At 45.8% G+C, this 27,290-nt stretch overlaps 1 protein-coding gene across 1 annotated transcript in view; it reads left to right on the top strand.

Moving 5' to 3' along the window:
- The window catches only part of lrp1ab (low density lipoprotein receptor-related protein 1Ab), a 177,830-nt gene that overhangs the window by 92,060 nt on the left and 58,480 nt on the right, over positions 1-27,290 (top strand). Inside the window, exons 15-38 of the mRNA XM_079517462.1 lie at positions 499-621; positions 1,673-1,813; positions 2,268-2,393; positions 3,126-3,242; positions 3,362-3,442; positions 4,037-4,204; positions 5,720-5,902; positions 6,900-7,097; positions 7,728-7,973; positions 8,273-8,470; positions 11,773-11,977; positions 12,718-12,882; positions 14,037-14,281; positions 16,168-16,299; positions 19,649-19,876; positions 20,475-20,649; positions 22,445-22,539; positions 23,122-23,271; positions 23,708-23,848; positions 24,325-24,453; positions 25,491-25,622; positions 26,132-26,266; positions 26,624-26,753; positions 26,918-27,044. Of these exons, the coding sequence (XP_079373588.1) occupies positions 499-621; positions 1,673-1,813; positions 2,268-2,393; positions 3,126-3,242; positions 3,362-3,442; positions 4,037-4,204; positions 5,720-5,902; positions 6,900-7,097; positions 7,728-7,973; positions 8,273-8,470; positions 11,773-11,977; positions 12,718-12,882; positions 14,037-14,281; positions 16,168-16,299; positions 19,649-19,876; positions 20,475-20,649; positions 22,445-22,539; positions 23,122-23,271; positions 23,708-23,848; positions 24,325-24,453; positions 25,491-25,622; positions 26,132-26,266; positions 26,624-26,753; positions 26,918-27,044 (3,770 nt within the window). The remainder of the gene's footprint in view (positions 1-498; positions 622-1,672; positions 1,814-2,267; positions 2,394-3,125; positions 3,243-3,361; positions 3,443-4,036; positions 4,205-5,719; positions 5,903-6,899; positions 7,098-7,727; positions 7,974-8,272; positions 8,471-11,772; positions 11,978-12,717; positions 12,883-14,036; positions 14,282-16,167; positions 16,300-19,648; positions 19,877-20,474; positions 20,650-22,444; positions 22,540-23,121; positions 23,272-23,707; positions 23,849-24,324; positions 24,454-25,490; positions 25,623-26,131; positions 26,267-26,623; positions 26,754-26,917; positions 27,045-27,290) is intronic.

The following is a 27,290-nucleotide window of genomic DNA, read 5'->3' on the forward strand; positions in this document are numbered from 1 at the left end:
AGGCAAAACAATGAAGACTCCCTCTGCCCCCACTGTTTACAGGGGTTGGGACCAGCTTCCAATGGCAACACGTACACGTGTGTCACGTGACACGGGTTTTCTGGGTAATGTAGTTGGAATATAAGCTCAGGAATTTAAACAGCGCTTCGGAGCATATTAATATGTTTAGATTCATCAAAAACTGTGAAGACGCCAATTGGCGTCATTGATCATTTACGGAATTCTGATGAAGACGCCAATTGGCGTCTTTCATCTTCTAAGGGTTAAGTACAGTAATTAAGTAAATGTACTTAATTACTTTCCACCACATCATCATAATACGATCATAGTGAGCGCAGCAGCCTGTGTTGTAGCCTTTGCTTATAAAGCCTTATAACAGGAGTCTTCAACAGGGGGGTCCGCTTCATCTCTCTCTCCCAGCTAACGGGTCCTACTGTAGGCCTGAAAAACGTTAAAGTCCCTCATCTCTTTTTGTGCTTTATTATTGTGTATCGGCAGGTGCCAATGCGTGTCGCGTCAACAACGGCGGCTGTGGCAGTCTGTGTCTGGCCATCCCCGATGGAAGGTCCTGTGGCTGTGCCGACGACCAGATCCTGGATGCCAACAATGTCACCTGCAAATGTACTTACCCACTTGTTTTTTTTTTGTTTTTTTACAATGTAAAAAGATCGATCTGAGAAAGCTGTGGAAAATGCATTACTCAGCGGGAGCAGAGGAGGCTGTTAGTTAGTTACACTGCTCGGCTTTCCTTCCTCTCACCATCTATACTATACTTTAACCCATTCAGGCCTGACGTCGAAATTTAAAAAAAAATGTTTTCTAAATCATGACAATTTTCGGAAAGATTTGAGGCACATTTTAACGATTTTTCAAAAATAGCAGACCTACAAGTTCATAGCGCGCCACTCGGTGGCGCGCTATGAGCTTGTAGATCTGCTATTTTTCAATAGCTAAATTATAACATAATGTTTAAAACACCAAAAGGGGTTCCCGCCCAAAATGGGTTAATGGTTAATGTGGTTAAACGCTAACGTGACATGGATGCGTTCCAGGTCTCAATGGATTATATCTGTGCCGCAGCTGGGGGAAAGGTTCCAGGAACCTTTTGTCCTGCACCAATATTGTTATAGCCATGAAAGAGGGACAAAAGATGACCTTATGCTGCACCACAAAGCTTCGCTGTGTTCTACCGCACTGGTTCTCAACCTGTGGGTCGGGAGCCCCAGGGAGGTCCCCCACATGATCCCAAACGTTGGCCAAATTCTCAAATCATTTAAGAAAGAGGCTGAAATTGTGAAATTAGCTGATATACATACTGTATGTATGAGCACATTGCTCATAATTTATCTGTGGAACCGAGTCAAACTAAATTGAATGCCTCAACTATACAATAGTCAAGTGCTTGTCAGGGTGTGTGGTCCCCAGTTCAAATACCATTACGTTGGCGGGTCCTCAGTTCAAATATGATTATGTTGGGGGATCCCAAGTTCAAAAATGATTATGTAGTGGGGTCCTCAGTTCAAATATGATTATATTGGGGTTGCCCCAGTTATTCTGCTCCTGTGTCGCGACCTGGAAAGGTTGAGAAGCACTGAATCTACTGCTACAGGGATGGTCTCAGTAACACTCCCGTCTCTCCACTTCCCTCTCCTCCTCCTCCTCCTCCTTCCAGCCAACCCTTCCTATGTGCCTCCGCCCCAATGCCAGCCCGGGGAGTTTGCCTGCAAGAACAACCGCTGCATCCAGGAGCGTTGGAAGTGTGACGGGGACAACGACTGCCTGGACAACAGCGACGAAGCCCCGGAGCTCTGCCGTGAGTAGTGTGCCCCCCCGTCGTCGTCGTCGCCATGGCTACGCGGCAACACAGGCATAAACACGCTCTGTTTGGGATCGCAGGCTAAGGAGAGATGACAGAGTGCTAACTGTAGTTTCCAAGATGTGTCTCTTTCCATGCGGTGTAACGAAGCCAGTACTCCGCTGGCCACGTTGCTCTTCATTAAAAGATAGTGAACTCCAGATACGTCCATTCATTGATGTCACATCTTTAGAGGTTCATAAACTAATCACACCGGATAAATGGCACGAAATCAAATGTTATGAGCATTATCGAGAGAAAACACAGTTGTCATGGTGTTATTCTAACCCCTCGAGGCTAATACTCTCGATGTGCCATGTGTGTGTGTGTGCACTTAGCTTGGGCGTGTGCCATTCCCTTCATCTTCTGTATCACTTCCTGCACGTTTGTGTTTTTCCTTTTCGCTCTCCAGACCAGCACACTTGCCCAACCGACCGTTTCAAATGCCAGAACAACCGCTGCATCCCAGTGCGCTGGCTGTGTGATGGTGATAATGACTGTGGCAACGATGAGGATGAATCCAACACTACGTGCTCTGGTAAGCACGGGCACAGCACACGCACGCACGCACACACACACACACGCACACATGCACACACACACACACACACACGCACACACTCACACTCACACACACACACACACACGCGCGCGCCACTGCAGTGGCTCAGGAGGTAGAGTGGCTATAAGGGGGCACGGTGGCACAGTGGGTAGTGCTGTCGTCTCACAGCTAGAAGGTCCTGGGTTCGATTCCCGCTGGGGACGCTGTGGGTGCTGGCGGCGTGTTTCCTCCTCCGCGTCATCAGTGCCCATACCCGAAGGCGGGGTTGGCGAAAGGGCCTTTCTGTGTGGAGTTTGCATGTTCTCCCCGTGTCCCCTAGGGTAGGTACCCTCACAAAAAACATGCAGTAATCCTGGTCTCTAAACTGCCTCCCCCTGGCCAGCCGGGGCACCTGATGGAGGGGAAAGGAACTGGTTGGAATAACGTGTTCCTTCCACACTCTACATCCAACCAGGGAAACTCCCCCTGTCAGGTGTAAAGGAGCAACTTGGACACTCGGGCATGAAGGAAGCTTGAGTTCAAGTCCGTTGCTCTCCCCAGGTTGGCGGAGGGTGTGTAGAGCCCAGGATCACATTAGATAATTGACACAGGGGTGAAAAATGGGTTACAAAATCGTGGGATAAAAATTATAAAAAAATTAAAAAAAAGAAATACATTATAAAGCTCTTTGGAGAGAGGTTCTGTTTACCATCCTCTGTCTCCCTTCAGCCCGTACGTGTCCACCCAACCAGTACCCGTGTGCCAGCGGGCGTTGCATCCCCATCTCCTGGACCTGTGACCTGGACGACGACTGTGGAGACCGCTCTGACGAACCAGACTCCTGTGGTGAGTCTTTATCCCGCTCCCCTGCGCTCCCTGCAGCTTTGAAACCACCATGGGCCAATGTGTGCTACCATGTTATTTTTAATAATAATTTTTCACCCCCCCTCTCCCCCCACCCCCAGCTTACCCAACTTGCTTTCCGCTGACCCAATTCACCTGTGCCAACGGTCGCTGCATCAACGTCAACTGGCGCTGTGATAATGGTGAGTAAGACCTTCATCAATCTATGAATAGCCAACAGCAATTTCACCTTAACTATGTGTGCGTGCTCGCGTGTGTGTGCGTGAAACAGGGCAAAAGAAAACACTAGCCCCCCTACACCCCCCCCCCAGCCCCCTCACACCTTCACCCTCTTCTTGTAGTATTATGCTCGAATTGCATCTTTCTAAACAAAATTTGTATATACAGTACAGTATGGAACATTGCCTACTATTCAAACAAAGTTCACCTAACTTTGATACTACACTGTAAACATGCACGTAATGTACCGCTAAATGATACTCTTTGCACTCTTTGATTTCTCTTTTTTGCACTCTTTATTCTATCCTTTCTTTTTGCTGTTGTTGCTGTTTGATGATATCGACTACAGTATGCTTGTCTGTTTGATGATATCGACTACAGTATGCTTGTCTGTTTGATGATATCGACTACAGTATGCTTGTCTGAAGGAAGCCAAACACAAATAAGTTTTACTCTTATGTACCTCTACACAAGATAAAGTACATAAAGTACAATCTTGAACCTTGTATGTGTGTGTGATTGTGCGAGTTAACACGCGTGTTCTGCTGACCTTCCAGACAACGACTGTGGGGACAACAGTGACGAAGCGGGCTGCAGCCACTCCTGCTCCAGTGTCCAGTTCAAGTGCAACAGCGGCCGCTGCATCCCGGAGTACTGGACGTGTGACGGAGACAACGACTGCGGAGACTACAGCGACGAGACGCATGCCAACTGTACCAACCAGGGTGAGGAACGAATGCCGCCTGCCGCCGCCGCTGCTGGCTGTGCCAGCCGCCAGCAGCATTCCCTCACAAAGAGGACTGTTGACAGCGTGTTTTACTCTTTGGTGGCTTCGCCTCACCATGGCGTTCTGGCCTGTATTGTGTCATCATCATCATCATCATCATCACTGTGTTTACGTGCTGTTGTAGAGAAGTTGTCACAACGAATGCCGGCTCGCGTCGCTCCGGGGGCCTCGTTTCCCTGCCGCATACCTCCCGCCTTCAGCCGCTCGTAGGAACTTCCAGCTTCCACTTAGAAGAACAAATGTTCTACGTCGCTGCACTCGGGACGTGTTTACGCTCTGCGGCTGGCGAACATTGGAGCCTCGTTTCAAACAAAGCCACACTACTCGGCACAATGCGCCTCTTCATTTTTGGCTTGCGTAAGAGCTGCAGATGTTTTTGCTGCAGCGATGGGGGAGTTTAGTTTTCGCATCGGCAGAAGGAAAATGGCTGGAGGTTTTGTTATTTTGGCGCGGGGTGTCGTAGGAAGTTGTGGGTTAACCAGGCCGTGGTATACTGACTGAGACGGAGCGTTTTGGCTGTGGCCACGCTGCATTGGGTCAGGTCAGGCCAGCCGTGTAGGCTGTCTCATGAGAAGCTTCAGTAAGGCGTATCCTTTATTCTCTCCCTCAAACACCATCGCTCCTTCCTCCTCGGCTCTTGTTCAGTGCAGAGAGAGGAACTAATAGCTTGGCAGTTGTCCTGATGAACCCTGGAATGGGAGAGAAGTGTGTGCTTGGCAGTGCAAACATATGTTTATGCCTGTGTGTGTGTGTGTGTGTGTGTGTGTGTGTGTGTGTGTGTGTGTGTGTGTGTGTGTGTGTGTGTGTGTGTGTGTGTGTGTGTGTGTGTGTGTGTGTGTGTGTGTGTGTGTGTGTGTGTGTGTGTGTGTGTGTGCGCGAGTGTGTGCGAGCATGCACGTGCGTGTGTGCGTGCGTGCATGCGGATATGTCCTGGTGAGGTAGGTGCCACTTCATTTGGACGGATTCTAAACCCATTCCTGTTGACTCACAGCATGCTGCACTTGAACCTGCTAGTCTAATGAGCTCTGTGTGTGTGTGCGTGTGTGTATATGTGTGCGTGTGTGTGTGCGCGCGCGTGTGGTTACACTGGGCCCTTCCTTCTGGAAGTCATTAGTTGTGGAGGAAAAGCAATACTATTGCCTTTCCTCCCACATATTGTGTTGGGCGCTGAAAGGTCCCAGCCCCGCTTCCTGCTCAGCTGTGCCCGGCGCTCACCTTTGCCACGAAAGGGATGTCATTATCACTGCGTCTCTAATCTGAGCGTGACATCAATCAACCTGGCGCGGGAGGACATCCTGGCCTTATGTCAGGAACCCTGTTATTCATTCCCGGTATCGTCCTCGGTGTTTATGGACCGTTGCGGGGTCCACGTGGAGTTCAAGCGGCCTCTGCTGCTTTGCTAAACCATCATAATAATAACAACTTTGCTTCCTTGTTGTTTTGCGGTGTGCAGCCACACGCCCCCCGGGCGGCTGCCATGTGGACGAGTTCCAGTGCCGGATGGACGGCCTCTGCATTCCCATGCGCTGGCGCTGCGACGGAGACACCGACTGCATGGACCTGAGCGACGAGAACAACTGCGAAGGCGTCACGCACATGTGCGACCCAGCGGTGAAGTTCAGCTGCCGAGACTCCGGTGAGGACGGACATCCTCGTCCGGTCAACCTACCGGGGGGGATTAATGGTCTTGAGCCTATTATAATGTTGTCCTGTTGGGACTAGATATCTGTAGCCACTAGCCAGATGATCGGACTTATCAGAGATCTCTTCCTAACTGTTTATTTTGTCTGCTTAATGCGAGATCAGTTGATCTAAATGTATTTTTGTAAAAAAAAAAAAAAAAAAAAAAAAAAAAAAAATAAAGGGAAAAATTATGTAGGGACATAAAGAGTTGTATTTGTATGTGGATATACAGAATACATGAATGAAAAAGATAATTGGTTTTGACCTTCACGGTGGAATGATTTCCCTCGAGAGCAGAAAGAACCTGATTTATGTATCGGCTCTGTCGGCTGGAAACCTCATTATGTCCAAAACTGTTACTGTTCAGGCTTCAGAAGCATCAAAAGAAGCAGATCTACAAGCTCTCATTTCGAGCTTGCGGATCTGCTGCTTTTGATACTTTTGTGTGACGGCCTAGTATGATCGAGTAGGGCGCTCATTTATGAAAGACGATATTAATATGCACACATATCGCAGTGATCTTGTTGAGAAGGGAAGCATGTTGAAGGTATATGACGTGTGTACGATGTCCAGGGGTCACCAACATGTCCGTACACGGACAAAATATGTCTGTGGAAAAGACTTGGTCTTGTCCGAGGCAAATTTTAGATTTTCTGATTTATACACCATTATAATGTTCTTATTTTGATCATCATATGGTTCTCAAATGTTTTATTTGCAAGTACCCCCTTAACTCTGAGAGTGTACAAATGGAACCAAATTTGGTTCCATTTGTACACTCTGAGTTACTGACCTGTTATGGTCCAACTCTTTGTGTTTTATTATAGATATTATTGTCCGCTCATTTTGTATGTCCGTGGCAAAAAAATATGTTGACAAAAATGTCCACCACAAGCGAGCATGGCATGGCAGTGACCCCCCTGTTTATGACTTGTCCGATGTCCCCTCAGCCCGATGCATCAGCAAGGCCTGGGTGTGTGACGGCGACAGTGACTGCGAGGACAACTCTGACGAGGACAACTGCGAGGCGCTGGTGTGTAAACTGTCCCACCACGTCTGCGCCACCAACGACTCCATCTGTCTGCCCGCCGAGAAGCTCTGTGACGGCACGGACGACTGCCCCGACGGCTCCGACGAGAAACTCTGTGGTAATTTAAACACTACTGGAGTCTAAATTATTTGTACTTTATACTTTATATTGTTTATTTCGAGACGGGACGCTGCATATTTATGGACATGTGTGCAACGTAAATATACCGGATTTAGCAAAGATGCTAATTTGCATCCATAATTTGTCCCCACACGAAACAAAAACAAAACAGGCAGACAGTGGAATACATTACATTAGGAAACAAAGCTGTTTAGGGATTCGACGGTTACTTTACTTTGTTTATTTAGACATATTAATATGGCTAATATTAATGAATAATGCATATCAATGTAATGTAAATACACCAGATTTAGCAAAGATGCTAATTTACATCTGCAGTCACATAGAGTGCGGACCGGAGCTACAGCCCCGCCCGCGCTAAATTACACAAAAACAAAGCATGAATACAAAAATAGAGGTACAAAACAGGTGCAAGTATATCTATCAGGTCTCTGGTTCGCATCCTGGCCCGTCTGTGTGTCGAAGTGTCTCTGAGAAAGACACCGTTAACTGCTCCTATTTTTTTGAAGATGGGACAGAGGACACATTTTCACATTCTAGGATAATTGTACTGTGACAAAAATAAATCCCCCCTTTCCCCATGCTGCCACTCTCTTCCCGTCCACAGACCTGTGTTCATTAGATAACGGGGGTTGCAGCCACAACTGTAGCATCATCCCCGGCGAGGGATTCATGTGTTCCTGCCCCCTGGGCATGGAGCTGGGAGCCGACAACAAGACCTGTCAGATCCAGAGCTTCTGCCCCAAACACCTCAAGTGTAGCCAGAAGTGCGAACAGGAGAAATCCAGCGTCAAATGCTCCTGCTACGAGGGCTGGGAGCTGGAAGCCGATATGGAGAGCTGCAAGAGCACCGGTGAGCAGACTGAAATGGGACATTTAAAAAGACACGCGTACTGTAGACGCATAGACGTTTTGGAATTCAGTTGGAGAATTCAATGACGATGTTCGTTTGTTTGTTCTTTCTTTCTTTCTTTCTTTCTTTCTTTCTTTCTTTCTTTCTTCCTGCCTTACGTCTTTTGCTTCCTTTCTTCCCTGCATTATGTTTGCCGTCTCTAACACATGCATTGCATCGTACAGTAGCTTCCCTACAGCACGAATCCATGTGATGTGTGTCTCAGCGCTGATGTGTCTGTCCTGCCGTTTCACCTTCAGATTCCTTCAAGCCTTTCATCATATTCTCCAACCGCCACGAGATCAGGAGAATCGAGCTCCACAAGGGGGAGTTCAGTGTGCTGGTGCCGGGCTTGAGGAACACCATCGCCCTGGACTTCCACCTCAACCAGAGCACGCTGTACTGGACGGACGTGGTGGAGGACAAGATCTACCGTGGGAAGCTGTCTGAAAATGGAGGTGAGACTCCCAGGAGAGCTGCAACTTGAACCTGAAACCAAACGTTAATCATGGTGTCGATGGTGTCCTAATGTTTGGAGATACATTTTATTTTATTTATTTTTTAAGATATTTTTGGGCTTTTTTCCTTGAATTATGCCGTATTAGGTCTAATTAGGTGTACCGTAAATTGTGCTGCGACTGATAGTTCAGTAGGTAGACAGGAAACGGGGAGAGAGATGGGGGGGGGGGGGGAGACACGCAGCAAAGTTCGTCTGGATCGGGACTCAAACCCGCGACACACTGTCATGCTGGATTACCAGCCTAGGTGCCTAGATCTGCTAAGCCGGCCCAGGCCGAGATACATTATCATTTGAATAGATTTTTCCTTCAGAAAAAGACTAAAATTGGCTTGTAGTCATGGCCGATTGAAAGCAATTTTGTGTTCATTTGTTCCGTTAAGCCAGTAGACTCTACTGGCTCTATTGGCCGTAGACTATGAACCTTATGAAAGTATGAAAAATGAGTTGTGGTCCGACAAAAAACGTGGTTGCAATTTCAGACCCTGTTTTAAAAGTCTTCGAAACGGGGCCCCACAAACAAACCCGCAGGTTCTCTTTTTCACCAAAGAGCGTTCCCAGCACAGCACTTAGGGGGCACACACACGGAAGGCTTTGTCTCTTCCCATTTGTCTCAGCGCTCGGTGTGCGTGACTGCGTTCAGAAAAGACACATGGTGTGGGCGGCACAGCGACGGAGCAGGTCCACGTATACCCAACCCCTCTGTTGCCACCATAAAGAACGGAGACTCATACATTAGATCGTCTCCTGCTGCTTCTCATTGTGGATGTTTTGGTCCATCCTCCCTGAGCTGTGGGCAAACACGGGGGCTAAGGGCTGCCAACGGCTGAACAAAGGCAGCGCGCGCACACACACACACACACACACACACACACACACACACACACACACACACACATACACACACACACACACACACACACACTCACACACCACCCCCTCTGATGCTGCTCTACTAGTGGCTCCTCCAGCATTCCAATAAGCAAACTGTGAAGAGGGCCCATGCCTCTAATTACCAGTGGAAGGCCTTGTGAAGGCCTCGTCTGATCCTCCTCAGCCAGAGATGATCACACGCGCACACACGCATGCACACACACGCATGCACACACACGCACACACGCACACATGCGCGCGCACACACACACACACACACACACACACACACACACACACACACACACACACACGCACACACAGTTAGTTTGCATGGGAGCAGCCAGTTGTTTCTGGGAAATGAGAAATGGAGAGAGAGAGAGAGAGAGAGAACATAAAACATAAAAAGTGATATACTGTACAGAGAGAGAGAGAGAGAGTGTGTGTGTGTGTGTGTGTGTAAAAAGAAAAACAGGCTTGTTTTCTCAGAAGTGGGCTGGTTGAGTTGAGAAAGAAAGTGTTGGTAGAAAAACCACATTGACAGAGCCGGCCGTGCGTGCCATGCTGTGACTGATTCCATAAGAGTAAAGAATTCTAAACAATCCTGTGTTTTGGGGGGAGGGGGGGATGGGGGGGGGTGTTACAATGAAACATGTGTGCTAGCTGGGGGGATTAATTTACTGTACCGTGGTGCGAGGCAAGTGACAGTAGCCCAGCGGCTGACACACTGCATCAGAACCAAAGTTGGTTCCAGTTAAAATCAGCAATAATTAAATGGCACCAAAGTGCCACAGAATGTCACATTCATTAAAGCTACAGTAGTTATTATTGCAGCACTATGTATAAGTGGGCTTGTCTGAACGCCTAGTTGAGACCAATGATTTGAGACGAGACGAAACCGCTTTATAAGCCCTAGTATTCGTACTTCTATCTTATCTACGAGGGTTCGGTCCCAAAATTGGCGACCTACAAGCTTGCAACTTGTCGACGTGACAAATGAGCGCCTGTATTCCTCTAAGGCCCACGACACTGTAGTACGATGCGGAGCACACATTTAAGCATTAAAACATTTAGACCTGAGCTCCATTCTACAAATGTCTTCTAATCTTAAATCATGACACTTTTCTGAAAAACCTATGTTTTAATGTCGGTGGTTTTCAAACTATTTCATGTCAAGGACCCCAACAATTATATGTAATTGGCCGCCGACCCCCATCTGAAAATACGTTGTTCCAGTGACCCTCCAGAAACACAGATTTGAGTTGAAAACGTTCGTGCTGAAAGAATATGTATTCAAAGATTTGTGCCCGCGCTACGAGCTTGTAGGTCTGCTATTTTTCAAAGCTGAAGTTATAACGTCAGAAGGGCTTCCTGCCCAGAATGGGTTAAAACATTGAGGTCTGAATTACCCTTTTGGATGAAATGGCAGAGGTAGGATTCCCTCCTGTGCCTCCCCATGCTGTCTCTGCTCTTCTTCTACCGTATCTATCTCAATAAAGAGAAAGTCCCTGGGGGACAAACTGCCCAGCGCTGCTTTTTGTGGAAAAACGGAATAAAGTAAAACTGCAGTTGCTTATTTGAGCATTGAATACAATATATGTCCCTGTTAACGCCCTCACATGCTTCATTCAGCACGTAATTCAATTCAATTAAATTCAAAGTAGGTTCATTGGCATGAGAAAACGTATGTTTACATTGCCAAAGCAAGTGTCAACATATAATAATAAAATCAGTTGAAAATGGGGAAAGTATATACGGTTGGAGGGGGTACAGCATTGTGTAAACAGAGCTGTCACATTGCGTTGTTATATACATTTCTTTCTCAAGACTTATTTAAATAATATACAAAAAGCCTCAGATTTAAGATGTGTTTAAAGGTAGCAGCTCTGTTTACTGTACATGTGCTGTAGGTCTAGCGGTCTACTCGGTACAGATAGTATTCCTTAGGGTGCTTGTGTCCCATTGGCTAACCTTCTTTTATCGCAACAGTTCCCCAAGCTTTCTGCTGTGTTTGCACATTGTTGTATTTCTCCCAATAGGTATGGGAGTTTGGGTATGGTCATAGTTTCAAACTCTGTGTGTGTGTGTGTGTGTGTGTGTGTGTGTGTGTGTGTGTGTGTGTGTGTGTGTGTGTGTGTGTGTGTGTGTGTGTGTGTGTGTGTGTGTGTGTGTGTGTGTGTGTGTGTGTGTGTGTGTGTGTGTGTGTGTGTGTGTGTGTGTGTGTGTGTGTGTGTGTGTGTGTGTGTGTGTGTGTGTGTGTGTGTACAGTCTATGTAAAGCAATATAGATGCGCCATTTACCATTTCTGATGCCTTGGTGTAGTGGGCTTAGACTCTAAGCTCTCTGGTTTTCCTCCGTTTGGACCATCAGCTCTGACCAGCTTCGAGGTGGTCATCCAGTATGGGCTGGCCACGCCAGAGGGCCTGGCGGTGGACTGGATAGCGGGGAACATCTACTGGGTGGAGAGCAACCTGGACCAGATCGAGGTGGCCAAGCTGGACGGGACCATGAGAACCACCCTGCTGGCCGGGGAGGTGGAGCACCCCCGAGCCATCGCCCTGGACCCCCGTGACGGGTAACATGCACATGCCATTCATGTTGTTGTACAGTAACTGTTTTTGTCTTTTAACCCATTTTGGGCAGGAACCCCTTTTGGTGTTAGCATTATGTTATGCTTTAGCTATTGAAAAATAGCAGATCTACAAGCTCATAGCGCGCCACCGAGTGGCGCGCTACGAGCTTGTAGGTCTGCTATTTTTGAAAAATCGAAGAACGACTGACATAGAAACATAGCTTTTTCAGAAAACTGTCAGGATGTAGAAGACATTTTTAGAATCTGATCTCAGGTCAAAATGGGTTAACTGAAATCTCCTGGGTTTGAATGATAGAGATTTTCTTCATTATACAGTTTAATGGCTAGTTTTAATGTAAAGTAGAGTATTTGGAAGCTTCCATGAAGTATAGTAGTGACAATGTAGTGACAATTCTCTCTGACCAAACAGTTAGTGTGCAATGTTTTGTCAGCAACGTTTGGTATCGTCTCAGCTACACTTGGAACCTCAAAGTAGGTGATAACAAAAAATTACCCGGTACTACAGTGGATAATACTTTTGCCCAATGGAAAATCAATAAAAGGCGAGCGAGTCAAGGCAAGCTGAGCTTGTACCGTGCAGTGGAAACTATCTCCATTCTCCACTCTCATCCATTGTTTTTTGTTGTTGTCAGTATTCTTTTCTGGACCGCCTGGGATGCCAGTGAGTCTGCCCAGGATAAAGGCAGCGTTCTATGACATTGTTTTGTTGTTGTTGTTGGCAGTATTCTATTCTGGACCGACTGGGATGCCAGTCTTCCCAGGATAGAGGCAGCGTCTATGAGCGGGGAAGGCAGACGGACCATCCACAGGGAGACGGGCAGCGGAGGCTGGCCCAACGGACTGACCGTAGACTACATGGAGAGACGCATCGTCTGGATCGACGCCAGGTAGCCATTTATTCCATCGGTCACGGAAACAATGTGCGGGAAGCGGTTCAGCGGGCACTGAATTCAGTCAGTCGACCAATTATGCTCTAATCCAGTGGTTTTCAACCTTTTTTCATGTCAAGGTCCATTATTTATTCTGCATCTGAGCCACGGACCACCATTTGATGAGATTTAGCCTCTCAGGCACAAATCTTACAATAATTTGTTGTCGTTGGAAAACACAATTTGCCCACAATTCCATGCTGTATTGGTGTTGGCACCATAGGAGCAATAACAGGCAAATGTTGATCAAAATAACAATTCTTCTACATTCTCTAATCGTGTAGACTTCATGTGAATTAAGTAATGTAGATGTTTAAAGGACCACTAGATCACTTTTCAACTCATCTTCATATAATTACTTAGGCCTTTATATTCCTTTTGGAACATACGTAGGCCATTGATGAGTCGTCTCCACCCTCGTTCCATCTTCATATAATTGGTCCTCACTCCTCACTAATGTTCATCTCAGTCTGTGTCTCATATGAGGATAAGCCTATGGCTTCTCCCTAGCGGATATTGGACAGGACATAAGCAACGGTCACTCAAAAGAAGTAGAAAGAAAAAAAATGGAAATGGTGTGTGTCGTCCATTCCGAAAATAGAACTGAACTGAACTGAACTGAACTGAGGACTGTAGGCAGTTCAGAAACCTGTCCACCAGTGACATCATAGTTAGGCTTTTTTTTGTTGTTGTAATATTTAGATTTGTATTATCGTGAGAACGATGGTTTCCATTATCACATTGCAACTTTTCAGGAATAGAAAGCCTGCAGTATCTATTAGCTTCTTGGATTCTCCATTGATGATGTCACTGGTGGACAGGTTTCTGAACTGCCCACAGCCTTCCTATGAGACACAGACCGAGTAAAACAAAAACTGTGGCATTTTATCATGAACATTAGTGAGGTTCTAGTTATATGAAGGTAGGTTGAAAAGTGGTGAAGTGGTCCTTTTACAATAATTTGACTCTTGAGGGTCCATTTGGTTTCATTTTACGCTCTCACAAGTTAAAGATCTAATAAGGGTCTAATTTGGAGGACCACTGGTTGAAAACCACTGATTTCCACTCATCCGTCCCCTCCTGTACCATGGCATCTCTTCTGTCTTCTCCAGGTCGGACGCCATCTACTCGGCTCTGTACGACGGCTCGGGCCTGATCGAGGTGCTGCGGGGTCACGAGTACCTGTCCCACCCCTTCGCGGTCACCATGTACGGCGGGGAGGTGTACTGGACGGACTGGAGGACCAACACGCTGGCCAAGGCCAACAAGTGGACGGGGGGAAACGTCACCGTGGTCCAGCGCACCAACACGCAGCCCTTTGACCTGCAGGTCTACCACCCGTCCAGACAGCCGCAGGGTAGGTGCTGCACGGGAGCGTGAGGCAGAAACACACCATACACACACACACACACACACGCCGCACGGTCGCACCCACATCTTGTTCTCTGAATCCAAGATGGCAGTGATGTACAGCCAGAATCACTTGAACAGAGTTCCGCACTGGGTTTTGTTATTGTGGCATTTGCATCGCTGCTTGGGTCCCCAGAGGGGGGAGGTTGAGCACCACTGACACAGAAAGGTTTTTCAGAAAGCTGTCAGGATTTAGAAGACATTAAATGAAATTAGAATCTGTTTTGTCAGGTCTAAAGGGTTAAAATGCACATGCTGCCGTTGTCTGTAGTCACGACACGGACGCCCAAGTGTCAGCGCTGCAGGCTCCAGGTTTTTTTATTTCTTTTTTTTCCTTCTTTTTTTTAGTGCTCCAGGTTTTTTTATTTCTTTTTTTTCCTTCTTTTTTTTAGTGCTCCAGGTTTTTTTATTTCTTTTTTTTCCTTCTTTTTTTTAGTGCTCCAGGTTTTTTTATTTCTTTTTTTTCCTTCTTTTTTTTAGTGCTCCAGGTTTTTTTATTTCTTTTTTTTCCTTCTTTTTTTAGTGCTCCAGGTTTTTTTATTTCTTTTTTTTCCTTCTTTTTTTTAGTGCTCCAGGTTTTTTTATTTCTTTTTTTTCCTTCTTTTTTTAGTGCTCCAGGTTTTTTTATTTCTTTTTTTTCCTTTTTTTAGTGCTTCAAGTTGAAGGGCAGGGAGAGCAGAGGAGGCAGGGTTCACAGAGCACCGCTGCTGGCCGTGTAGATTCACAACCCCAATCCTCGCAGACAAGCTGACCTTTTCACAGCTTTAAGTGCTGTTGTCTCGTCACGCTGGCGGGCCATTCAGGGCCACCTCCTGCTGTGTGGTTGGTTGATCAAAAGGACACCTCGCTGTTCGCTGAATCCCCCGGCAGCGGTTGATGGGGATGAATAAAATAAAATAACAAACGAAACGCCCACCGTGTGTCACGTTTTGATCACAAAGAAAGACCTCAGGGCAGAGATACGGGCTTATCGCGATTGTTCTGCTGTTCTGTCACATTGTAGCAGCGTCACCTCGCCATAATAGGAATCAGTGGCTCGGGTGTCCTAAGGTGTGTGTGTGTGTGTGTGTGTGTGTGTGTGTGTGGGAAAGACACATACGGTGTGATTTGATGCAGGAACATTTTTGAGATTGCACTGCCAGTCTCCATTGTGATGACAGGGAACCGAGCAGCACTCTGAAAAAGACTAGTTGACAATTTGTTTTTCTACATTGTTGTCTGGTTCTTGCTCTCTCTGACTGACTGCCCTGTTGATTGAGAGGTCCATTGTGTCCGGACAGGCCATACCCATTGCTGCCTTCCATCATTTCACAGCAAAACCCGTGGAACCGTGCGTCGTATGAGGACCACTGGGGCATACCGTACACTTGCATAACAATGTGTTTATAGGCCTGTCACAATTATTACATACAGTAAAACCACCTAAGCAATTATTTAAGATAATCTCAATTATTTTTGCATAATCATTTATGTTGAAAAATGTTCTTATATTTTCAAACATATAAAAAAAATAGCAGATCTGCAAGGTTGCGATGCGTCACTTCGTGACACCTTTGTTATTAGTATAAAATTATTCAATATGAATGATTTCTTTGGATATTTAATTTATTTGTCATTACGAAGCTTAAAAGGACAAACGCAAATAAAAAATGTTCCAATGTTCACTGCCAAAAAGACAATTAAACCATTAAACGCAATTATTTGTACTACAACTTAAATCGTGACAGCCATGATGTGTTTTCCTCTGTGTCAGTTTTAACGAGGTCTGTCTGTTTTCTCTCTCTGTCTCCCACACACACATACACACACACACACGCACACACACACACACAGCTCCCAATCCGTGTGAGGGAGCTGAGGGAAAGAGTCCCTGCTCCCACCTGTGTCTCATCAACTTCAACCGGACCTACGCCTGCGCCTGCCCACACCTCATGAAGCTACAGCCTGACAAACGCACCTGCAAAGGTACAGTGAGGACACAACAGTCTGTCTCCCACACAGACACACACACACACACACACACACACACACACACACACACTGATGTACCTCAAGAGACAGTCCCTGTGGGAATCTTTTCTCAGTGTTATATGACAGCCTGGCATCAGCATCAGGCTTTCATCCAGTGCTGGAAAAAGTACTACATTTCTTTACTTGAGTAAAAGCAACAATACTGCAATGTGGAAATGCCTGGTATTCAAAATGTACTCGAGTAAAAGTATTGCCATCAAAGTATGGAGGAAAGGAATCGTGCTCAACTGATCATTGTGCAGAATGTCCCATTTCACAATGTATAAAGAAATCTTTTGCAAATAGCCGATCTACAAGCTCACAATGGGTCGCATCATGAGCTTGTAGATCTACTATTTTCCAATGGTCGCAATATATAAGGCTGGAGTGGTTAGTGTGTTTTCTAATAATAATCAAAATCTACAAAGTAACAAAGTATCAATGGTTTTCAAATAACTGTAGTGGAATAAAATTGTAATATTGGCCTCTGAGATGTAGTGCAGTAGAAGTAAAAGTACTGAAAATTGGAAATACAAAAAAAAACAAAATACCTAATACCACTGGTAAGGACACAATTAATAGTTGTGACACACGCACGCAGACACACACACGCACACACACACACACACACACACATTGATGTCTCAAGAGACAGGCCGTTTCTCTGTGGGAATCTTTTCTCAGTGTTATATGACAGCCTGGCATCAGCAGCATCAGGCTTTCATCTCCCATGATACCAGACCAGAATACTCGTCCATTGCTTGTGTGGTGTATCCATTTAATCTCCATTTCATTATTTCATTGTCTTGGCTGATATCTGCCAATTTAAAGACCCCTTCGTTCATTGTTGTACTTGGATGATGTGCGATGGTTTGAAAGGGATCAATCAATCAATCAATCAAACTTTATTTATAAAGCACATTTCCAACAGCCAAAGGCCGACCAAAGTGCTGAACAAGAACAAATAAAAATACAAAATACAACATGACATTGAAGGCAAAAAATAAAAAACAATAGCATACGTAGACAAAGAGCAACAATAAAAAGTAGAAAAGGGAACTCAAGAGCAATTAAAGGCATGGGAGAACAGATGGGTTTTGAGTAAGGATTTAAAAACACCGATCGACTGGGCAGATCTGATGGTGAAAGGCAGTGCATTCCAGAGCCTGGGGCCCGCAGCCGTAAAGGCACGGTCACCCCTACTTCTCTTGTTGGTCGTAGGCTCGACCAGCAGCAGCTGGACCGTAGAGCTCTGAGTGGGACGTAGGGCACAATTAAGTCAGATTTGGGATTGCTGTTTGTGGGTGGGTTTGTACATGTTTATGTACAGTACATGGGCAGTAGGTGTGGGTGGGTTTGTACATGTTTATGTACATGGGCAGTAGGTGTGGGTGGGTTTGTACATGTTTATGTACATGGGCAGTAGGTGTGGGTGGGTTTGTACATGTTTATGTACATGGGCAGTAGGTGTGGGTGGGTTTGTACATGTTTATGTACATGGGCAGTAGGTGTGGGTGGGTTTGTACATGTTTATGTACATGGGCAGTAGGTGTGGGTGGGTTTGTACATGTTTATGTACATGGGCAGTAGGTGTGGGTGGGTTTGTACATGTTTATGTACATGGGCAGTAGGTGTGGGTGCGCACATGTGCATATCACGCTTCATACTCTGTGTGCAAACACGCATGAAATGACATGTGTATTTTTTAATACAGTATATCATTTTTATCCCACGATTTTGCAAACCATTTTTTTCACCCAGTGTCAATTATCTAATGTAATCCTGGGCGCTACACTTCCTCTGCCAACCTGGAGGGCCAGCGGACTGACCTCATGCTTCCTTCTATGCATGAGAAGTCCAAGCTGCTTCTTTTCACCTGACAGGGGGCACGTGGAGGGGCGTTCCGGGCGTTATTCCGACCAGTTCCTTTCCCCTTGATCAGGCGCCCCGGCTGGCCAGGGGGAGGTAGTTTAGAGACCAGGATTACTGCATGTTTCTTGTGAGGGTACCTACCTTAATTAAGGGACACGGGGAGAACATGCAAACTCCACACAGAAAGGCCCTTTCGCCAACCCCGCCTTGGGTATGGGTACTGAGGAGGAGAGAACGCGCCCACAGTGGGAAGCGAACCCAGGACCTTCTAGCTGTGAGGCGACAGCACTACCGACTGTGCCACCGTGCCCCAGCCAAGTCTACTCTTATACCCCCCAAAAAACAGGACCTCCCTTTTGACGTCATGTTTGTAGCAGCCATGACTATGGACTTTTAATGTTTGCTTTAACGTGATTTAAAAAAAACTTTTACATAAAATATTATAATGGATCGAGCTGAAACCAAATATGAAGTCAGACGTCATAGAATAGATAAATCATAGAGGATTGATGTCATAGACTTGTCCAAATATTGACTTCTCGGCCTGGTTGAGATATGCATTCCACTAAGTGCAGCACCTTTCTAGTTAATTGGTCAATTTGGCAGTCCATCCTTTGTTTAGGCAAGTGTAGATTTGAGGATAATTGGTGTCGAGGGCCTCCAATGTATTTCCCATTAACGGGGGCAATTGCAAGGAATACGTGCACAGCCTAACTGGGTCTCTCTCAAAAACTGGGTCATGTCCACCGTTCAAATCAACTCTTATTGGCTCCGTGGAACAGACTGTCTCCTCTGTGCTCACTGCTTAGCGCCATCACCATTTAGAACCAGCAATGACTCACTCAGCAAGAGAGATTAGTGTTTGGAATCAGACACGATCTGGAACACTGACATCGCCGTTCTCAGTGTTTAGATGTTGGTGGAAAAGTGTAGTCACACGCACGTCCATTAGAAGGTGCTGGGCAGTGAGTCAGTACTGGGAATAATCAAGTCGATTGCCCGCATGCTGTGTTTGCTCCAAAACGTCTATCTAAAAAAATTAGATAGACGTGCAAGTTTTGTTTTCTCACTCTTAGGCCTGTCACAATTGTTACAATCGTGCAATTATTTTGCATCATCGTCATAATCGTAAAGCAAGCAGAAATATATCAGCTATTTCCACTATTTTTATAAATAAGTATTACATTAATAAGGGGGAGGCGTCATAAGGCGTCATGTGGCACTGAGACGGTTAAATATGTCAGTAATTGTAAGTTAATTTGTCCTATCTGCCCGGTGCAAGTTTTGATTACAGAGCAAACGATTTTAATTCTCATTCATATGTTCCAGGGTAGAATGCCGGAAACACAATTATATCTTTAATCGCAAATTATTTGTGACACAATTAATCGTCAACTTGAATGTTTTTCTTCGTCTCCTTCCCTCTCGTCAGAGTCGCGCAAGTTCCTCCTGTACGCCCGTCAGATCGAGATCCGCGGCGTGGACATCGACAACCCGTACTACAACTACATCATCTCCTTCACCGTGCCCGACATCGACAACGTGACGGTGGTGGACTACGACGCCGTGGAGCACCGCATCTACTGGTCGGACGTTCGCACGCAGACCATCAAGAGGGCCTTCATCAACGGCACGGGCGTCGAGACCGTGGTGTCTGCTGGTAAGAAGAAGAACAACAACGATGCTGCCGGGGGAGGGTTATCTTCTCTTCAGTGATGGGAGAAGTCACTCACATTTTGTACTTAAGTAAAAGTATCAATATACCCTGTTGTAGAAATAGTTACGAGTACAATAATGAAGTACATGAGGTACAAATGAATGAAGTACAAAGAAGGATATTGGCATCAAAATATACTTAAAGGAGAATACCACGCATTGAACTATGCCATTAATATACCTTAGGGTTGTGTGGAAATAATACAAAAAGAAATGCCCAGCCATTGTGCAGGCTTGTCTGCAGGCCAAAGAGTACAACTTTGTGATGTCACTGATCACATGACCCCATATTGAAAATGAGTGGTATTCCCCTTTAAAGTACCAAAAGTAGTCATTATGCAGACGGTCTCATTTAACACGTTTGTTTTCTTCAAATATATGTAATGGTTTCCCTTGCTTTTTAGTGTAGATTATTTATATATCAACTTTCTAGACAAGGTCACAAAGTGCTGTACAACGTATAGACATTGCAAAGTGAAAGATTCTGCCGCTACAGTACTGCTGTCTACCCTAAATAAAACCTTTCCCACGCTTCTCTGCAGACCTCCCCAACGCTCACGGCCTGGCAGTGGACTGGGTGTCCAGAAACCTCTTCTGGACCAGCTACGACGCCAACAGGAAGCAGATCAACGTGGCCAGACTGGACGGCTCCTTCAAGAACGCTGTCATCCAGGGTCTGGATAAACCCCACTGTCTGGTGCTGCACCCGCTGCTGGGGTGAGTGTTAGAACACTGTCTGTCATCCAGACTGTCTGGTGCTGCACCCTCTGCTGGGGTGAGTGTTAGAACACTGTCTGGTGCTGCACCCTCTGCTGGTGTGAGTGTTATGGTGCTGCACCCTCTGCTGGGGTGAGTGTTATGGTGCTGCACCCTCTGCTGGGGTGAGTGTTATGGTGCTGCACCCTCTGCTGGGGTGAGTGTTATGGTGCTGCACCCGCTGCTGGGGTGAGTGTTATGGTGCTGCACCCTCTGCTGGGGTGAGTGTTATGGTGCTGCACCCGCTGCTGGGGTGAGTGTTATGGTGCTGCACCCTCTGCTGGGGTGAGTGTTATGGTGCTGCACCCGCTGCTGGGGTGAGTGTTATGGTGCTGCACCCGCTGCTGGGGTGAGTGTTATGGTGCTGCACCCGCTGCTGGGGTGAGTGTTAGAACACTGTCTGTCATCCGGACGGTCTGGTGCTGCACCCTCTGCTGGGGTGAGTGTTAGAACACTGTCTGTCATCCGGACTGTCTGGTGCTGCACCCTCTGCTGGGGTGAGTGTTAGAACACTGTCTGGTGCTGCACCCTCTGCTGGGGTGAGTTAGAACACTGTCTGGTGCTGCACCCTCTGCTGGGGTGAGTTAGAACACTGTCTGGTGCTGCACCCACTGCTGGGGTGAGTGTTATGGTGCTGCACCCGCTGCTGGGGTGAGTGTTATGGTGCTGCACCCACTGCTGGGGTGAGTGCTGCACCCTCTGCTGGGGTGAGTGTTAGAACACTGTCTGTCATCCAGACTGTCTGGTGCTGCACCCTCTGCTGGGGTGAGTGTTAGAACACTGTCTGTCATCCAGACTGTCTGGTGCTGCACCCTCTGCTGGGGTGAGTGTTAGAACACTGTCTGTCATCCAGACTGTCTTGTGCTGCACCCTCTGCTGGGGTGAGTGTTAGAACACTGTCTGTCATCCAGACTGTCTGGTGCTGCACCCTCTGCTGCGGTGAGTGCTGCTGCATGATTGTCTGCATACAATAAGGAATAGGCCAGTGTTACAGGCTGTATGCTCAATACGCAGCTAGATGATTTTTTCCTTTTTCTTATTATATAAATACAAAATAAAAGCACACGAATAACATACGGAAAAAGAATAAGCAAAACAAAACAATAAATCCTTAAGATAAATAACGAATGCGAATAATAATGCCAAAGGGGTATTCGTTCGAAGAACAAAAACATTTGTTCCATTTGTGTACTGCGATTTAAGAGGATTTGGACTGTGTATGCACAAAATAATGTCTGTGGTTAGACCCAAATGTCAAAGTCTTTGCTGAACTGGAAGACAATCAAACAACTTACTGTATGCGTGTTGTTGTTTTTTACTCGTATTATTTGCACGTGTGGTTTGCACGTGTTTGAGCAAAAAGGTGGAATATCATCAGCGTTTGTTTTGCTACGGAGCACATTTTCTTAATTAAAAGAAAAAAAAGAAAATCCCTTGGAAATCTGCTCATGGGCGGAAGCCACTTCTGGGGTTATAGCCTGCAAAAAATATGTCATCACCACAACAATCTATTCCAGATATCAACTGCCTTTATGATGCACTTTATTTTGCTTACACAGCTGAGACAGGTCAGGGCAGAGCTAGCGAGCTGTTTACACTCACACACATCAAATAATGTGAAGTGCTATCTATATGAGGGCTCAACACAGATATGGAACACCGCCAGGAGATTTTATCAGCTCACCCCACAATCCATCCTCTTGTGTGTCTTATCTCTCATCATACTGTGTGTGTGTGTGTGTGTGTGTCCATCCAGGAAGCTATACTGGACGGATGGAGACAACATCAGCATGGCCAACATGGACGGCGGGAACCGGTCCCTGCTCTTCACCAATCAGCGAGGACCAGTGGGTGAGTGTCTCCACTCTATGCAAACAAACCGATCGCTGATCGCTGGATAATAATGCTGATTGAGCAAGAATGGTGGTTCTTCATCCATTCATTGGGGTGGTTGATGATGGTGCTACTGTATATACAGTAACAGTGGTTCTTCTCAGCCTTTTCAGGCTGGTTCTCAAACGTTTTTCATGTCAAAGACCCCCAAAATCATACAGTATGTATACGTTTTTAGTGTTAAATGTTTTCAAAGCTATTCACAGCTCTTCAATACTTTTATAAATTCGAAGTATGAAATGCCTTCACCCACTCATAGAAGTATATACTGTATAATGTTTTTATATTTAGCACCATTTGACAAAGGTGCTTGTTATACCCTTGTAGCGCCAAAAGAGGTTCCCCTATGAGTTCGAGCCAAAGAACCGCTTGTTACCTATATTGAGCACCATTTTTGTTTAGTGTGTAATGTATTACTGCATCACACAGAGGCTCAGAGTAAGCTAATTAGCGCTCCGAGTGCTAAAATTGGCATGAGAAAGTGTAGATAAGAGAGGCGGGGTATTATGAAAACTAACTATATTCCTTATCTCCACACAGGCCTGTCTATTGACTTTGACAATGAGCAACTGTATTGGGTCAGCTCAGGAAACGGCACCATCAGCCGCTGTAAGCTGGACGGGTCTGGTCTGGAGACCCTGGAGGGGGTTAAGGGCAAACTCACCAAAGCGACCGCATTGGCCATCATGGGTAAGGACGGTTTCTTGAGGTCCGTGTTGTCATTTTCCATGTGACATTTTTCTTGTCTGTTAATTTTTTTCTTAGCTGCGCTCAGTGTCAGGCCTGTTTATTGTTATTTTTTTTAAATTGTATTCATAATGTTCCGATGTTCCACGACAGATACGCAATTAAATCTTTAAACACCAAACATTTGAGTTGTAGATCGTCTATTTTTCCAGCGAGCGGCACCGGCGCATAACTAAATCTAGTTGGGGCGGCAGTGGCTCAGGGGGTAGAGTGGCCGGTAGAGCGGCCAGATGGGAACCTCAAGGTTCCCAGTTCGATCCCGGGCTCCCCCAGAGTTGGTGTCGAAGTGTCCTTGAGCAGGAATCAGCAACATTGCCTCATTGGTCTCCATGACCTTGTAGCAGTAAACAGATGTAACGTCATGTTCATGTGTCTATAGGTGACAAGCTGTGGTGGGCAGACCAGGGAACTGACCAGATAGGAACCTGTGATAAGAAGGATGGGGGGAACTGGAAGGTGCTGCGCAACAACACCTCTCCCATGATGCACATGAGAATATATGACGAGGAGGTGCAGAAACGTAAGACAACTTGATGAGGAGTTTTTGGCTATTTATTATGGCTTCTTTCAGGCCTGGGTTCATAAAGCATTTGTAAATACTTGATACTGTAGTTAGCTTTTGTCGCATATGACAGCACAACGTGTGTGTAAGAGGAAAATAATATGTATTAATTGTAAAATCAGTTGAATCAATTGACTATACCTTTTTTATTTCTGCGATCAGTTTCATATCTGAGGTTCAAGTTCAAAGTGGTCTTTATTGTTACATATTGTGTATAATATATCGTAGCAGCATAAGTAATTATTTTACAGAGAAAAAGCGCAATAATGAGTTTAACTAATACTTCCATCTGGTGCTGCTTAGCCTTGAACACTGCCACAAAGCTAAGAAAACATTTGCAATAATGTTCACACTCTAATTTGTGAACATTATTTAACCCAGGTCTGGTTTCCAACTGATCGCTCTCTGATATGCTCTTCCATTTGTTTTCATAGCCAGCATTAACCTGTGCAGTAACAACAATGGAGACTGTTCCCAGCTGTGTCTGCCCACGTCGCCCACCACCAGAGCCTGTATGTGTACCGCTGGATACAGCCTTAAGACTGGACAGCAGTCCTGTGAAGGTACGCAATGATCCGTGATCCACACATAGAGACATACATAAAAAGAAGATACAATAATAATAATGATGATAACTAGAAAAGTGTGGTTGCCGCAGTCGCTTACATAGGTTAGCCCTGTCTTGGTCCATGTGTCCTTCCTTTAAGTGATTTGGAAATTCTGTAACGCTTTAATAATTGGTCTTTTGACCCTTTGCTACAACCTCTGTCCAATTTTCCTTGACTCTCTTGAAAAGTAATTTGAAAATTTCTATAACGCTTGAATAGTTTGGTCTTCTGCCCCTGCAAGGGAATTTATGTCTTTATAAACGATTGTAAAACATAGATTGGTTACGTAACCAACTAGCTTCTACAAACGTTATGCAAAGCTCGGCCAATCACAGCGGAAGGTAGGTAGGTTACTCCAGAAGAAGAAAGTGTGACAATAACTTTAGTCTGGTTGCCCTTACTAATAATAATAATGACGTAGCTCTTTAGTCTTTCAAGAAACCCAAGGATGCTTTGTTTAGACCAAAATAAAGAGAACTAAACTAAAAGATCAAATGCGTCAGCTGGCAAAGTGTCCAGCATTGGGGCATTAAATCTCTTGTCAGGAGAGAGTTCCAGAAGGGGGGGGGGGGGGGGGCTGCCATACTGAAGGCTCTGTCACCAAAAGTTTGGATGCTGGGCCGTAGACTGCAGAGAGATCAGAAACAAGGGCACAGAGAGATTTGTCGGAGAGGAGGAGGAGGAGGTGGTGTGGAGCCAGTGCAGGTGGATAAGGGTGGGGGGGTGATGTCCTGCCAGGGTTGGTGTGGACGAGAACCCTGGCAGGCAGCTGAGTCTGTCCTGGAGTCTGTCCAGGGCTTTACTGGGAACCAGACTCCGTTGCCATAGTCAAGACAAGCGGTGATGAAGGTATGGGTGAATTGAATCTGAGAGCATGGCCCGCAGTGGGGGTTTTTTAGGTGGTAAAAAGGTCGATTTGGCGATGGATTCAATGTGTGCCTGGAAGCAGAAAGCTGAATACACAATCTGTTCTACTATTTGTGTCTTTGAAGGTATGGGCTCTTTCCTGCTTTACTCTGTCCACGAGGGCATCAGAGGAATCCCACTGGACCCTGCAGACAAGTCTGACGCCCTGGTGCCGGTCTCTGGCACCTCTCTGGCTGTTGGCATCGACTTCCATGCTGGTGAGTTAAACAGTAATGTGATTTGTCTGCTCGTGGCGTTTGGTTTTTACAGCTCTCTTGGTTCCCAAATGTTTAACTCAAGCCCAACAGAGAAATTTGCTATTTTCATCCCTTAAATGTTTTACATTTTTATTTTCGATTTATTTTTTGTATTCTTTTAGTTTATATTCATGAAATACTTTCAATGTTGGAATTGTTTTTAATTGATGAAAAGTTGTGATGTTTTTTTGTCTAAACCTTTTTATTTTTTTAAATAATATATGATATTTAATTTTTAAATGTAGGAAACTAATAAAAGTGGATATATTTACTCCACTCCCGGCCTGCTGTTTGGGAATCGGTGCCCTAGCAGAGCAGTATAGGCAAGAGATTGAATGTTTAAGCTGCTGTGGCGTTTCAGACAACGACACCATCTACTGGGTGGACATGGGCCAGAGCACCATCGGCGTGTTGTTAGTACCACCTCTAATGTGTCCCTGTCTGTCCCCCTGTCCCCCCTCGTCCCCCAGACAATGACACCATCTACTGGGTGGACATGGGCCTGAGCACCATCAGCAGGGCCAAGAGAGACCAGACCTGGAGGGAGGACGTGGTCACCAACGGCATCGGAAGAGTGGAGGGCATCACCGTCGACTGGATAGCAGGTGAGAACCCAGCAGAATACAAAATATAATACCGACTGTATATACGCAGAGTAAAACCCTGAGTGTTCATTTATCTGTAGTGTGTAAACATTTTCCTGGATGTAGCTATTTAGTTAAACCATTCTGAGGCCGATTCTACAAATGCCTTCTAAATCATTGTAGGTTCCTCCGATTAATCGCACTTTCAAGATTATTCAAAAATAGCAGATGTACAAGCTTGCTGTGAGCTTGTATATCTGCTATTTTTGAATAGCCAGCTTAAAACATGTGTTAAATCCTATATACACTGTCCAACTTCTAATGTGTGACAAAGACAAAGAATCTCTCACATCAACGAGCAACGTTCAATCTTTCTAGGGAATATATACTGGACTGACCAGGGCTTTGACGTGATCGAGGTGGCCAGGCTGAATGGCTCCTTCCGCTATGTGGTCATTTCCCAGGGTCTGGACAAGCCACGTGCCATCACTGTCCACCCAGTGAAAGGGTAAGTCAAACTAAAATGTAACGCCTCGACTCCTACAATTCCAAGTGTTTATCAGGGTGGGAGGGGGGGTGTCCCCAGTTCAATTATGATTATTTTTGGGTATTCACAAGCTGAACATGTGGAGAACCAGGGCTTTAACCCATTGGTTCTGTTCTTGTGCCCAGGTATCTGTTCTGGACTGAGTGGGGTCAGTACCCCCGGATCGAGCGCTCTCGCCTGGATGGATCCCAGAGACTGGTCATGGTCAACAACAGCATCAGCTGGCCCAATGGCATCTCCATCGACTACGAGGTCTGGAATACCACCTTGTCACACCTTGTTTATCAGCTTCGGGAACCCATCGGCGAATCATTTATTTTATATATCTATTTATTCATAATTGAAAAGTAAAATTAGCCAAGTGATTCTGAGATTGGGGGATGATTATAGTTTAGTTTTTAGTTTAGTTAGTTTAGTTTTAAACAGATTCCTTGTAACCTGTAATCTGTTCTTAACTGACGTACTGTCTTTGGCACCTGATTTCCCCAGGCGGTTCAA

Source organism: Electrona antarctica, assembly GCF_951216825.1.
Source record: "Electrona antarctica genome assembly, chromosome: 2".
Classification (NCBI taxonomy): domain Eukaryota; kingdom Metazoa; phylum Chordata; class Actinopteri; order Myctophiformes; family Myctophidae; genus Electrona; species Electrona antarctica.